The sequence below is a fragment of the Ceratosolen solmsi genome, unplaced genomic scaffold (assembly GCF_000503995.2).
Source record: "Ceratosolen solmsi marchali unplaced genomic scaffold, CerSol_1.0 scaffold11, whole genome shotgun sequence".
Lineage (NCBI taxonomy): Eukaryota > Metazoa > Arthropoda > Insecta > Hymenoptera > Agaonidae > Ceratosolen > Ceratosolen solmsi.
This window is the reverse complement of record NW_011948416.1, coordinates 11,399,341-11,415,697: the sequence shown is the minus strand read 5'-3', so window position 1 is coordinate 11,415,697 and position 16,357 is coordinate 11,399,341. Positions and strand designations below refer to the sequence as shown.

Below are 16,357 nucleotides of genomic sequence, written 5' to 3'. Positions count from 1 at the left end.
GCCAAATTTCTTATAAACAAACACAAATTATATATTAATAGTTTTTTTACTAACTAATCCTCTAGTTATAACTAATGTTCTTTTTAGTACAAGGTCGAATCAATATATATTCGAACAAGCTAAAACAAAAAGATAAGAACAGGTCTTTACTAAATTAGATAATATCATAAGACCTATAGTTTCACTCATTCATTTCTACAACAATTTTAACTTATACGAATCAATATACGACTATACCTTAAATAACAATAAATATTTACATATTTTTTAGTAAGTTTACAGATTTCTAAAATATTAGTATGGAAAAACTTGCAAGCGTATTTCGATTCGTAAAATATTTTAATTACACCATATTATCCAATCGAAATATTAGCCGAGATTTTTCACATAATATTACTTATTTTAAACAATCAATTAGATATGATATCATGACATTTAGTTTGGCACGTTTTCACATATGAAATAAGGGAAAATGATTAATGAGGATTATCTGCTCCCATATTATTTTCATGCATAATCATTGGTTTTACTTAACGAAATGTCAAACATTAATCTTTGAATTTTATAAAAATTTTAACATTATTTTACTAAATAGTAGGAGAAAGTATAATTATTTTAATTCGAATACCTTCACACTAATTATCATTGATTAATACATATAGGAAATATTAAGTAAAAATATTGTAAAATATAAAAAATATTGATATTATATATTTATTCATTACAGATTTATTTATAATTATTTGGAATTGCAACAAAAAAATCAAATTAAAATATAAAACTCAATTGCGAATAGTAATTAGTATATAACTGAATTTGAATAGAATACATATACACGAGAAAATAAAACTTGCATTATATTATCATAATAATTAGTTGCAATGAAAAATTTAAGATTTAATTTGTATTAAATCATTATATTTTTTTTATCGAATAGTATTAATTTCATTTTTGCTATATATAAAATTTTTTTTTGTTCAAAACTTCTATATTTATTTTTATATTAGATACGTCTTATTGGTTCAAACAAAAATTTTCGAGATAGTCTTAATTTTAATTCGGTACGCGTTTTTTGTTCATTTTCAATTCAAATATTTTGATTTTTCAAATATATGCGACGAACTTTGTAATGTGCGTTTAAACCACAAAATATATTATTTTAGGATAGCCAGACATTTTATTTTTAATATCATAGATTGAATTTAAAAATATATAAACCAAAATAATGCTTCTTTTAACTAGAAAATTAACGTTTTTAATAAATTTATTTTTGATAGTTGTAACTATCTAATAATATAAAAAAATGTCTATTTTTAATTTTAAATTCATATACACAAAAATAATTGCACATAATATACCAATATATCCATAGATGTACAGTAAATTTTAAAGATAAATTAATAACTATTAGCGGACACATTTATTCAAACAAACAATAATATTTTATTTTTTAATAAATTTATTAAAAATAAAATTAATACAATATCAATATTACAATATTATGAATTTTTCAGGTGTGTCTATTAATTAATTCTAATCTTTATTTTATATATGTTTAAGATTAGGTAATTTAATTTAATTTTCTTATTAGTACTTTCATATAATTCCTGAAAGAATGGAAATCTATTGTCTATCAATACATATGTTTACAATTATATAAGACTATCCAGTGAAAAAAAAAAATATTTATCTTCTTCATTTACTACATCTATTTATTTATCAGCCCAACCATGGATTATTTTATCAAGCACTTATCTATTTTATGATCCGATTATCATTTATCTCAGTATATCTAAAATGTTGGCTTTGATTAAATCTCTTATTTAATCTCTACATGAAACAAAATAAAGAAATTACGAAATTATGCGTGTAATTACATAAAAATTATACTTTACTATAAATTGTTTATTTACTATTAATTTTATTTCATTTATTAAGATTTCAATTCTACACACATTTTCTTAATTAATCAACATATTATTTTAATTTTATTTAAATAGTTTGTAATAGTGCTTCAAGTTAAATAGCTTTGTTAAACAACCATTAAATTTAGCATATTGCTCTTTACAATTTGTCATAATAATATTTCCATATTAAATTTTTATTTATAAGATGATGTTTAATAAAATTATTCGATTTCATCATTCGTATTTATTAATATTATGATGATAAATTATTTATAGAGCTACACTATTAATAGATTACAAATTGAGGAAAAGTATCATTTATCGATTAAATTTTATATGACATTAATTTTGTTAAGATAATTATTATTTTGTACAACTGAAATGAGTAAAAATCTGGCAACGCCATACTATTCGCGCGTCATACATATTCGCGAGTTAATGACTTTTTTATTAAGCCATTTTAGAATTGGTAAAAAAACTTAAAATATAACTTATTAAGAAAAATAATCATAATAAATATAATAATAATTTTAATAATTCGTATAAAAAAATGTTTTTGTAATGGATGATAGAAATAAGCATACGATGAGGCTTACTTAAATTTGCAAATTCTAATAAGTATTTCACGTCAATATACCTGCCCTCCCCCGCCCCTTAGCATAGTCAATCACGAATTTATTGGAATTCTGCCGAAACCCATCGATCTGTCTTTCGCGCCTTTCCTCACTTCAAGAGGGGGTCAATTCGCTAACAATATCGCGGGTGGTCCGAGAATAGTCGGTTGCCGACTTAAAATACGCGCATTCGCGTATATACAGGCTGCCCGGCTCATGAAATCTAGCGTCTCGTGGTTTGGAAGGAGCACTTTGGTAGGTAGAGGTCGACTGTATCTTTTTTGCAGAGTGCGAATTCTCGCGACGTCGTGCTGGCTGGCGAGCAGAGGCACGTGACTTTTCCTCGACTCTCCCTTCAGAGATCGGACACAAGAGGGGATGAGCGAGCGTTTGACACGAATTCGTGTCGAACATGTGCATTGTTTATTTTGTCTGCAAGCTCAATAAGTAATGAAACCCGTGATAAAAATATTTTTTTTTAGTATCTATTGTACAGAATAATGATGTCTTGCTAACATTTTCTTTTCATATCATCAATAGGCGCTAAGGTTGAGTATTTTTACAAGTTAAGCTATAGAAAAGTTTGACAGCTTCTTTCAATAATTAATTAAACCATTATTATATTATTTCACTACACATTTTGCAATTATTTTTTATTATTTTATAATTTTTTGCTATATTTACTAAATTTAAAAATAAAACATGGTTATATAAATTTTCAGTAATTAATATAACATTTTACAATTTTGTACATATGCAATTTACTTGCGCTATCGAAAGTATTATAATACGCACGCACGCACACCCGTGTATATATATATATATATATATATATATATATATGTATGTATGTATATATTTATGTATATATCAAAGATACCTCATGTTAAATGCGAAGTATTCTTAAGTTTTATGAAACTGTGTTTAGAATTACATTTGCTCACCGTTAAAAATAAATCAAAATGTTATTATATTTCTAGTCACAGATATATGACTGAAGTATTCCACCCGTATTTGTAGAGAGCATCGAATTTTTATAAATAGCCATCGAAATAAGAATTTTATTTCGACAATGAATTTTTAGTTAAACCGTTTCAAACATTTAAAATAAATATTAAGTACCAGTTCAATATTTGAAAATTTATACTTTCGAACAATAGTATATTTCTACAAACTTTATAAAAATCAATTTTTCAAAAGAAGAAATTTTTCAAGTGGAAACTTAAAAATTTAAACTATTAATTTTTTCACGTATCATGACCTAATTTTAACAGCTATGAATTTTGAAAGTGTAAACTGAAATTTTGTATTTAATAACAAATATATTTGTATATGAATTACCGTGTATATAAAGGCAGAAAATATGAGTATTAATCTGATGTAAAAAATACTTAAATTTTCATAAAACTCAAAATCAATTCATTTTTTGTTCATTTCTCACAATAATTGAGATTTTTATATAGTACTTTTGAAATATTTTTATATTTCTCGATATACCTCTTTATTATTTGCTATTTATTTGTGAATACAATCTATCTATGCAAAAATCAGCTTAACATTTACATTTTATGTCACGAAAGTCGATAAGTAATTTAACTAATTTATTTTGCAAATTGTACCGATTTCCATAAAAATTGACATACTCACAAGAGTGATTGTAAATTTTCAATGATTGTCCGATATATAGTATCTTGCAAATACTTAAACAAATTTAATGGTAAAATATAAGGATTTTTTTAATGTGGCTAAATAAGTAACGTACGGAAATTGAATAGAATAACATATAATCCAGATTTATTTATATACGTATTCGGAGTTCACTCTTATTATATCCATAATTGTCGCTATTTACTGACAAGAATACGTAAATTAAATTGTGTGATCTTATAAATGTATATTATATTTTTATAATATGATTAAGAGTCACCACTAATATCTTATTCACTATTGATCAATTACAGAAATAATTTTATAATTATTCATTGCTAAATTAAAATTTTTAATTTAATTTAAACGTTTAATGAAACATGACTATAGATTATAATTCTTTTAAAATAAATTTACTCCAATCAAAAAGAACAACCTATATAGTAATAAAAACTGAAAGAAATATTTTTCTAATATTAATTTAATTAATAGTGCTAACGCAGATAACTACTGATAAAATATATTTGGATTATTTTAATAAGTAGCCAATGCAATCAGGAATTATATCATATCTAATCTTTTATTAAATACACAATTCGAAAAATAATTTTCTGCCCATGTTCATCATTTTCAGCTTAATTCTTTCAATTATTAATTTTACGTAAATTTCAACTTGATATTAATTACAAGACATAATCAATAGTATCGTACTTAAAATTCAAGTGTTTTAATTTTAAATTCTCATTATTTTGCTATAATATATTTGTTCAATTACATATATATTTGAAAGAAATTATAGTTATTATTTAATAAAAAAATTATTTTTAATTTTAAATTCGTACTTTGTTATTATTTAAATAAAATATGAATAAGCAACTATATAAAGAAAGGAAGAAATAGTAAGTAGAAAATTGATCTCATATTTAATTATTTTACAGTATTGTGATGATGCTGTATTAATATTTCATCTACATTTCATATTCTTTAAGAACAATTCCAATGGTTGTTTTATTTTATGATGTTAGTAATAGATTTAAGTTTTATTTTAGTTAAAAATGAGGCAAAAATAAATTTTTTAAAATAGCGCCAAGATACATTACATACAATAATATTTTTGCTTTCGTGATTTTAGTTATATGTGAATAAACACTCAACTTATTGTACATATAGTTTGAAGCATTAAATAAAATAATAAACGTAAATAATAAACATAAATTTTTTAGAGTTTTGGTGATGTTAGATTTGTTTCTTTTTATGTATTATTTTAGTCAACTGATATCTCAATATTCTCATAGAGTATACAACAATTAGTTTTACATTCATTAACACTATTGATACTGTGAATGGGTACGTGTATGTGCCTTTTTTATATTAGTTTTGTTATACAGGATTACTATTATAGCAATTTAATATAAAAGAATAATATTTAATATTTTTTCTATTTTATCCATAAACTAAATATATATTTTTTATATTAATTGATAAATGTACATCATGTTTGGCATACGTATTTTTAAAATTTAGACGTCTAAATTTTTTGAAGTAATATTTTTAAATTATAAAACTTTTTTACATCACCTTACCCTATTTACACTGCTATTTAAGGTAGTCGCATAACTAATCTAAATTTAGTAATTAAACATTAAACAAATTGTTTATTATATATAAAATATTTGTTTATTTTGTATGTAGAATATTATGAATGATTATAAATAATTTGGTAGTTTTTTTATTTTGTAAAGCATTTCAAAGTTGCTAAGTGCAGAAAATATTTCAACTAATATTATTATATTAGTTAAATCCTCTTAAACTGTTTTTCCATATTTATAAAATATGGATTTTGCAAATATAACATTAAGTATGTTGTATTGTATATTGATAATTTTAATTTTTATAAAGTAGCTTTAAGCATAAAAGCATAAATAATAATATGCTTTTGAAAAAATAAGAATATAAGAATTTTTTACTCATTCAAACGCTAATCTATATTTAATATTACTTTATAAAAAAAATTAATATCATCTATTAATAAGATTTATATCATTCGAATTGTCAATCAAAACATTAGGCTTGTCTTATATTTTAAAATAAATATAAATTGGATATGACCTAATTATTTAATTCATGGTACAACATTATTATCTGTATATATTAAATATAACTAAAATTCAGCAATAAAGTTTGAATTTTCTATATACTATCTAAGGCTTTGATAATAATAGCATATCGATTCTAAAGAAATATTCTTTCGTTTTGAAATGCTTGAAATAATTAGAAGAAATTACAGAAAATATGCATTTAAATGAGCATATAGTAAATTGCCATGGTTAGATAAAATTTTGATTGTAATAAAAGCATAATCTTAACGCATACATCTAAATATTTTTTATGATGATAAATACTTTATATCACTGCATCGCTAATAAAGAATTTACAAAAACATCTAAAATCAATTCATCCAAAATAAATTAATCTAAAATCAAGTTTAAAAAAAAACATAGATAAATATTATTTAACAATCTACGTAAGGTAGATAAATAACATAATAATGAAAAGAGATATTAATGAGAAAGAAAAGAGTATACAAATAGAATTCGATAAAAAATAACAAATATTAAAGACGAACCACACTGAAAGCATAATTGTAATAAAATTTTTACTAAAAATAACACTTTCATAAATTAGATTATATTATATTGTAAATGAGAATTTACTAATGAGAATATTGACGAGGATATACGATAAATAATATATGAATAGAATCATAAAATTACTCTAAACTTTCTACATATACAAAATGGACTTTCAAAATAGATTACAACTAAACAAGAATAAAAACAAGCTTCATGTAAAATCTAATAATGACTACTTATTGGATTTTGCGATATACTTTTTGCTTTTATCGACTTTTTTATGCAAGTTTTATACATCATATATATACTATGCTAATAAAAAAAAATTTTCATATATCAGATTCATCAGATCTCATCTATATTCGTATTTACATTTATATTATAATAATCTTATATTTTTATAACTCTTATTATTATTCTTTGTTTATTCTTTAAGGATTGAGGATAGGTTTTGTTTTATTTACGTATAGATGTAGACAAAGAAATCCAATTTTCATAGAATATCGACATTTATTTTGTCTATATACAAAAGGTCATATTTTGTTAATCTAATTTGTATAACACTATAGTAATTCGTGTTCTTTGATTTTTTTATTTATATTCATATATATATCATCTCTTACTATGTACACTGATATAATGTATATATATATATAACATAAATAATCTTGACGTAAAAATAAAGTGATATATCTTCTGAGATCCCAAAGGTATTGTATATTCTTGTGTAACTATGTTTTAATTGGAAACGTACAAAGGTAAAAATTTATATGTACGTCAATAACTAGACTTTAAAAGCTAATAATTAAATAGATCGATAAATTGGTCTAACATACAATTTTGAGTGATCAACTTTTATTGAATTGTATACTTATTGAAGTACTATTCTCTCTTAATATAATTACAACATGTATAACATAAATAACAAGCGGTAACGTTTTTATTATTTGAATTATCAAATAAAGAAGCGCTTCCCGGACACGAAGACAATATAATTCATTTACTACTCGAATATTGCGCTTTACAACACTGCATGTCTCTTGATGATATTTCGTCGCCTGAAAAATGATTTATAATTTATAAGAAAATGAAATATAATCATATTTATAATACACGCATACGTATCAGTGTATCACAATCTCCGATATTTCATACAAGAAAATAGTTATAATAATAATTATGTGTCGAGTCCGATTAATGTCCTCAATGTCCAATTGTATTTAAAGTATGATTGCTCTCTATACTGTGATGTTTGAAAAATTCTACTTTCGCGCATAATGAAAGCATAATATGTACTTTTATAATTATTATTAATTACCATTAATCGAGGTGAATTTATGCCATGAACCAAGAAAAAATTATATGTCAATGTTATATGTATAAAGTATTAATGCACATTTTAGCAATTATTATTTATTACATTTTTATGATTGTTTATTATTGACTTTTATTTTTATAAAATCAAATAGTTTATAAATAAAGAATATTAATGAGATCTACATATCCCAGAAAATGGAATACTTTTACATATTTTGGTAAAACTTTTTTTTATTGAAATATTTTCATTTAATATTTTCTTCATTAATGTATACAGATTAATAATTATTTTTAGTAGCAGTATGTCTTTATTGTAAAAATATATAAAGAAAAATTATGCGTGTATTGTATTGTACATTTCTTAAAATGTACATAAGGTTCTACGATTAGTACAAATACAATAGAAATACAATTTTGCCGTTTTTTAAAATAAAAAGCAAATGTCGAAACTTCATATTACACGAATCTATAAATTACTCATGCTTATATACTACTTTTACGATTATTAGAAAAGATTTATCAGTGTTATTGAAGCACCCTATTTAATAATCTTGGACCCACAGGATGGTGCAAACGAATAACTAAAAATCAAATTATCACACATATTTTTGTTTCACTTTTACCGACATTTAGAATTTTCTAAATATTTTTTACATAAGGTTTTTCAATTCACATTATAAATAAATCTATTACGTAGCGTAAATCTTAAATTTTATTTAATAGATTATAAAGTCTATTATGAAAGTCAGTTCGAAAGAATTTCCATTTTATATAAATTTCTATGATGAATACGTATATTGTATACATACAATGCGTATTATTATTTAAAATAGTCACTAACTTCACTAAAAAAAATTTAAGATTTTTATGTTAGTTAAACATTTATATTTTTTATTTTATCCTTGGCAGTTTTCGTACTTTCAATATTTATTTCCTTTAAGAAATGACATTATCGGACATTCGGAATAATATTTGAAGAAAATTTAAAGAAATTTTAAACACAATTTTAATCGTATTAAATGTACTTTAAGGTTTCTGAAATGTTCTTACTAAATTTTAAATTATCATTGTTAACAACGTCAATTAAATAATACGATACTAAGTAATTCTAATATAAATATGTTCACCGACTATAACTGCATGAATAATTGAATAATTTACGTTGAAGCGTTTATTGTCTCTTCTTCACGTAATTAACTGTTTAGCAGTTTGTTAGCTACGCATATCGAGGCACTTACGAACTAATAGAATTGTGTGATTCTTTTTAAAAGACAAAAGAAAGACTTCTTTCTCTCTCACTAGTCACTGGATTCGAATTAACTTCATTAAAGTTCAGCTTGAGAATTTTATACTAAATTATATTATTAAGTCATTCAATTCATATAAATCGTAATCACGACGTTGAACTTTTGCCTCCGCCAATTTACATTACGTCACATATTATTTCTTTGGCAACTTACATCTTAACAATTGGCACATTCTTTGAGATACTCTTACAAATTATGTTTGTAGGCCGAAATCAATGCAGCTTAACTTCCGACTCTTCGGAGTACCTTTTAGACACGGTTCACTGGATGACCTGATCGAGTCTCACATGGATCCGCTTCCAAAATTATTAGAAAGTAGTCCCGAATCTCCAATGTTCGAATCACACTGCATCACCCACTCCCAAATTCTCTTAGTCATATCTTTTTGATCGACCGTTGTTTCTAATCCGTAACTATTCAATAATTTTCTCAGCTTGTTCTTATTTTCATCGAACTTATTGCGATCATCGACGATAGTATCTAGATAAAGTAAGCTGTCGGGTCGCTTAGCAAAATTTTCTGATACATCGACCGACGTTGACGTTGCACTATGACTAAGTTTGCTGACGCACCACGTATCTTTCAAGTACTTATTGATCTCGACAATGAGAGGTCGTTTTTCCGGTTTATGCTCAAATATTCGCCTAAAATAACGTAGTAACCTCGGAGTAAATCGTCTGAAGTTTAAAGGAATCTTAGTTGTGCGGCGTTTCAGCCAACGCTGAAAAGCCGAGTAGTCAGGATCTTGAATAAGATCGGCGCTTTGCCAGGGTGGATTACCAGTCAAGCAAACAAAAAGGACTATGCCAAACTGCCAGCAGTCGGCGCTCCTTTTACACGTGTACCTCTCATTTTTAATGATTTCGTGAATTTCCGGGGGTAAAAATGGAACCCATGTACATCTAATCTTGTTGACTAAAGTCCCTTCGTGTTTCATAGAGCCAAAATCGCAAAGTTTGATCTTCGACATATCTTGGGCAAAAACCAAGATATTCTCGAGTTTAACATCTCGATGAGCCAATTGCTTGGAGTGTAAAAAGTCTAAAGCTGAAGATAATTGTGCCGCGATTTTTTTACAAATATCCTCATTTAAACCACCTGCCTTGACATTACCCGCGAGATCGCCGAAAGGAGCGTATTCCTGTGCAAAGACGTAACAGTTTTCTGCCTTGAAGGCAACCGCATATGAGCACAATATATTGGGATGAGGACTGAGGTGATAGGAATAGTGAAACTCGCGAAAGAAATCTTTTTCGGTTGTAAGCTCTTGATGAACTGCCTTTAGAACTACTCGTGTTTGTGTTCGTCGGTGTGTAGCTAATAGAACCTTGGCAAAACTACCTTCACCCAAGTTTTTTTCTATATTGTATTCTTTCGTTAAATCGAGTTCATCCAAAGTTACTTCCTGTATCTTGTGGATACCTGACTCTTTCTTTTCATGTAGTTTCATCTGAAATTTAAAATAAACGCAAACTATTAATAATGTTAATAATAATTAGAAAAAGAATCGAGATATAGAAGCAGATGAGATGAAATATGATAAGGATAATGTCAAATTAATTATAAGGTAGGTAAAAATAATCTAGTACGCCTAAAAAATCAATAAGTTATTGTATTTATATCATAAAATTAAATTATTATAATTATTAAATTAAATTTTAAATAAATTACAAATTGAATAAAAAGAACAAACCTTTGAAAGAAAATTATATTTTACTATATCAGACTAATATTATATTTATAATTATTTTTAATTTATGAACATATTGATATTATAATCGTTGCTGCAGATATATAATATATATATATATATATTTATAATTTTTTACAAATATAAGAGACTGTGAAAGTAGATCTTGTGCTTAAATTTAAAATATTTGGAAAATTTTTATTAATTTTCATTAAACCAAAAAAGTTCCCATAATTATAAATAATTTTTTAATTGACATCAATTTATTGACATAAAACTGTTTTTGTTATTTCAGTAGCTAACAACCTAAAACTAAAAAAAACATGATATATTTATCTACAATTGCGCTCACTAAATAATATAATATAATAAGCGCAAAAACATGCATGCAGTAATTGGATCAAGAGAATAATAAACATTAATTCAATGTACTTCTTACAGTTATTTTAGACATACACAATTTACTTATGTAAGGAAATACAGGCGCATCTTATGTACATCGCAATATTTGAATGTCGTCGATTGGACGGAATTTTTATTGGATAAATCGTTATTCATTTAAGTATTTATATAATATATATATATATATATATATATATATTACAATTTTCGACTTGTCATCCTTACGACCTCTTTGTATTCTCTCATTCTTTTTCGTTCTTATTCTGGATAAAAATAATTATTTTTAAAATTGTTTATAACTGATTGTAACTGCAATTAGAGTATTTTAATGCAAAGCTCTATTACATATAAATTAAATTTACTTAGATATTTAAGAATTAATAATAAATTACTAGTGAAATCGATATGCCGCAAATGATCAGATTTTATTCGAAAGAAAACAAAGAGGCAGACAAAAACAAAAATGATGAAATAATGGAAACATTAATCAGTGTGTGCTTATATATATATATATATATATATATATAACGTACACACGTATAAAGTAAGAGAAAATGTAATCAGTGAATCAATAAGAATTTCCAAATTTTATTTTTCTATTTAGATTAGAATCATTTTTACTTTTTGGCTAAACTTATACTTGTGGTCGTGTATAGGACTGTAGATGTAAATGTAAGAACATTTTCATATAACATCTAAGAAATCAAAGATAAAATTAAACAACGAAAAATTTCTAATAAATAATATGATCATTTATAGCCTATAAAAAATCATTTTCAATATTTATTAATAAAAAATATAGCCAATTTTATTTGTTTATTATGGAAGTCAATGCAAAATATTTGGAAATCGCTAACGGTTTAACCTAATTCAGTTTCTAATGAAATTCGTCTAACTTAATGAAATCTCATAAAGTTTGATTTACGAGTTTTATGTATATATAGCATAGTTACGATATCTAATAAAAGTTATACTATCTTTTGAAATGCATAATTTCTCTCAGACTTTTAGATGATGTGTTAGAACTTCAATCGCCTATGTAGCAATTTAATAGCAATATACCAACTATTGCAACGTATTTTCATCATTTTCGTGCCAAAAGGCTCTGTGAACTCGTATGAAACCTCTTACTTAGTGAACAAAATGACGTAAACATCGTGAAGATTCATGCTAAATTTGATGTACGAAAATAACATAAGTGCTATGCAGGGATATTAATGTCAATCGTATTAATAATATACTAAGGCACGAATGTCGACTTATGATCTACTAAGCTGTTTGCCACTAATCACATAGAAATAAACTTGTAAATCTTTAACAAAAACCATTAAAAAATTAATACTTAAATTTTCTCTTATTTAAATCTTTTTAAGATTTTATCTTCATATTTTGCAATCTATTAATAATAGTCATGATTGCAAGCGTTCTTCACTCGCTAAAGGAAAATCAAATATAATTAATTATTTTTTGTACAGTTTGTTTATAAATTTTTTATTTTTATTACAAATTAATGTTGCTGATAATTTACTTCAACTTCAAATACCAACTTCAAATTTATCCCATAAAAATTAGTATTATTGTATTCTCGTAGAACAGTAAATATCTATTATTCTTTTAAAAAGAGCTTGTAAATATGTTATTTTATAATATGTAAATCGACACAAATGTCTAAAATTCCGACTAGTTTAATAAATTTGAAAAATTCGCTCTAAAAGCTGCGAACTAAAGCAACTTATTATCTAGATTAATTTCATCCATAAAGAATATAAATCAACCAGACAGCCTAAAATCTTCTTGTCAATTTATTTTCATAGATATTGAGCCATATCATCCCTTAGAATCCATTCTCTAACACTATTGTCCTTGTAAAATCACAAGGGAATTACTATGTGATTAGGCGCATACACAAAAAGAGTCAGCATCGATCGATAATTTGTTTGGCAGTCACGCCAAAGTTTGGCGATGTGCCAAAGCGTGACTTCGTCTGTAAATATGACGATTGGATTTACTTTGACTAGTTCTCATATTGAAATGTAATTGTGACCAAGATGAGTTACGCGCATAATCGTAAGTGCATTAATAAGATGAATAGTAGCAAATGATATCTTTATATGTTAATCAATAAGCTAATGATAAATTTTGTTTGAATTTTGCTGAGAGAAGCGTTTTTTTTTTCAAACTTTCAGGAGATGTTCTGAAGTTTAATGTTGTTGTGTAATTAAAACTACTATAAGACCGAAATTTTTAAGTATGCTCTTCTACATAAGGGTTAAATTAACTATAATCAAGTATACGCATATATACGAATATTGTTACATAAAAAGGCATAATTCGTTCTTTGGTTTCAGTTACAGTAGAATTTATTAGTCCACTAAAAAACTTATTTCTAGTAAAGTCGAAAATGAACAGCATTTAAATATACGGTATTATTATTTTGAATATATATATATATATATATATATATATATATATATATATATATATATACCGATTGAAAGAAATAATCTTCAAAAATATTAAAAATATTAAATTCAAAATTGTTATTCCTTTGAGTGATATAGTTTCTTTAATTCATTAACAATTTATTTTTAATCATTCTATAATTGTAATTGCTATTTTCGAAAATATTTCACAATACTTGATAATTCTAGGAAAATTCTATTATTAAATCGTTAATTTATAAATTTATAAGAAACGATAAATTCATTTAATTTTATTTGTGAAAATGACATTGTATTTTCGAACTCGTTTAACTACTTTTTAACGAAATAAATATAATAATAATTCATAAAGCTTCTTATGCATACATTATCATCAAATCATAATTTATGCCAAATAATTTCAATATGCAATGACCCACTAAAACTTAATTATTTCTATGAAAATTCGCCCAATGAATTATAAAAATTCTCGTTTCCTTCCTTTCAACCACAATTACGATGCATTTCTCGATTTGATTAAATAGAACTTTCAAATATGAGGAGAAAAATTAAGCGTGGCCATTAAATCGCGATAATCCAATAAAACTTAAAATTTAATTATAAATTCATTGAAATGTCGACTACGCTTTTGATTATATAAAAGTGCTCATAATGAAAAGCTTGCATAAGTTGCTCAAATAAAGCTTATGAAGTAACGATTAGTTAATCATCGATTATCATACGCGTCACAGGCGTTGCAACTTCGTAACTGAAAAAGCTCGAGTGAACCGTAACGCGCGAAAGTTTATGTACGTAATCGGAGATTGTGTCCAGGCACATGACTCGGGGTCCTGAAGCCGCAGGCCATGCGAACGTGTGAGGTCAGTTTCCGCGCCCCGCTTTCTGTTTCAGATCAATAACGGAGACCCGACGTGGCAGCGGCCCAAATGCACGCTGTCGAAAAAAAAAGGGAGAGCGAAACATCTGAAGTGCGACGACACGTTGGACCAAGCTCAGACGTCAAAACGTGAGTAAGAAAGGGTAGAAGAGGATGGTGGCCTTTGTTGCGGTGAACCAGATCGCTAAGGTCTTCTGGAGAACGTTGTGAAGGACGTTGTGAACGAGTGCTGAAGAATATTTTGTGAAATCACTGTTTTATTCGTTATAGCCCGTTGTGTCTTTGAGAGTAAGACTGAGTTTTCTTTTATTCGTCACTTCGTGGACATAATACATTGTAATTATGATGTTTCAGTGGCTTTCCAAAAGACAATAATTACTTTATTATGTAATTGACACACTATTAACAACATCATTTTTATTATATATTTAGATACAATTTTAATACCAGATTCAATTATTTGTAATGTTTCAATAGAATCGATTAAGATCCGAAAGTTATTAGTTATTGGAAATACACATGTGTGTTTGTTCGTGCGCTTTTTTCATGGTTTTCCTAAATGTTTAAAGTTTAGTTGTAGAATAAAAAATAACATGTAAAACAAATATCTACCATTAAAAAAAAATCTTGTATCCAATAATATTAAGCTACTGTCCGTATGTATACAAAATTTCTAGCTGTTTCTTTAATTTCGTTAATTGTAAAAAATGGATTCCCCGAATATATTGTGTTGTGACGTTGGTTAGGTGGCGTGAGGGGGGGGGGAGGTAAATGCTAAATACTCTTTTTCGGTTGACACCGGTTAGAATTATTAATGATGTGCTTTCGCGCATATGGATTGAAAAATTGTATACATTTTTTAAATAGATTTTAATGTATATATTTTCTATATTTTAAGGTGGCGTGAGCACACCCACACACACACACACCCACACACACACACACACACACACACAACACACACATATACATATTAAGTATCTTTCGACTATTTATGAAGATTGTGCACATATTATGATAATAATAACACATCTATCGCAAGTAATGGAAAAATATGAAAATGTTAACGAATCTGGAGATAAGTAGGAGGTAAATGATATTATTTATGGCAGGGGATATTATTTATCATCCTTACTTTGTCAAGTGGTGGTCCGAAGACTCGTTGACGAAAGAAGCTCGGAAAGACTTTATGATAATCATCAGCCAAATCTCCTATGACGTCTCTTCCCATCAAGCACAAATTAGTTTACATGCTAAGCAGTCAAATCTAGCCGTACGATTATGGTTTTAATACGATTTTGACACCACAAGCACCGATATCCCAATTCCTCAGGTGGCACTAAAAATGTGTCGGTACGGAGCGGGCGCGCGCGCCTCACGATTCTCATGCGTGTGAGTCTCGATTTTTAAGCCTCGAGCAAGCGATTACATTTTCGTGTCCGCGCGACTGTTCATTCGCGTCTAGAAGCGTTGCGATGCCGAGCCTCGCTTTTATACGGGGACGAGCACGACGGCGCAGACG

General features: G+C 26.3%; 1 protein-coding gene across 3 annotated transcripts; it reads right to left on the bottom strand.

Moving 5' to 3' along the window:
* Positions 1–7,464: 7,464 nt before the first annotated feature.
* Positions 7,465–16,309, bottom strand: meng (serine/threonine-protein kinase meng-po). 3 transcript variants are annotated; one of them, XR_912766.1, is made up of 3 exons: positions 15,971–16,309; positions 9,579–10,875; positions 7,465–7,859 (listed from the first exon to the last, which is right to left on the bottom strand). XR_912766.1 is itself a non-coding variant. In XM_011495891.1 (3 exons), the coding sequence occupies exons 1-2, from the start codon at positions 16,064–16,066 to the stop codon at positions 9,709–9,711; spliced, it is 1,263 nt and encodes a 420-aa protein (XP_011494193.1). In that variant the 5' UTR covers positions 16,067–16,309; the 3' UTR covers positions 7,465–7,859; positions 9,672–9,708. The 3 variants fall into 3 exon arrangements, 2 of the variants coding, with proteins under 2 accessions (XP_011494193.1, XP_011494192.1); XM_011495891.1 differs by having other exon boundaries at positions 9,672–10,875; XM_011495890.1 differs by lacking the exon at positions 7,465–7,859 and having other exon boundaries at positions 9,220–10,875.
* Between the last annotated feature and the right edge of the window lie 48 nt (positions 16,310–16,357).

Bases quoted from the DNA above. Each gene is read 5' to 3' on its own strand.
- meng (XM_011495891.1), bottom strand. From the start codon at position 16,066: ATGGGAAGAGACGTCATAGGAGATTTGGCTGATGATTATCATAAAGTC. The intron at 10,876-15,970 runs GTAAGGATGATA...TTTAAATTTCAG, and splicing joins TCGGACCACCACTTGACAAA to ATGAAACTACATGAAAAGAA.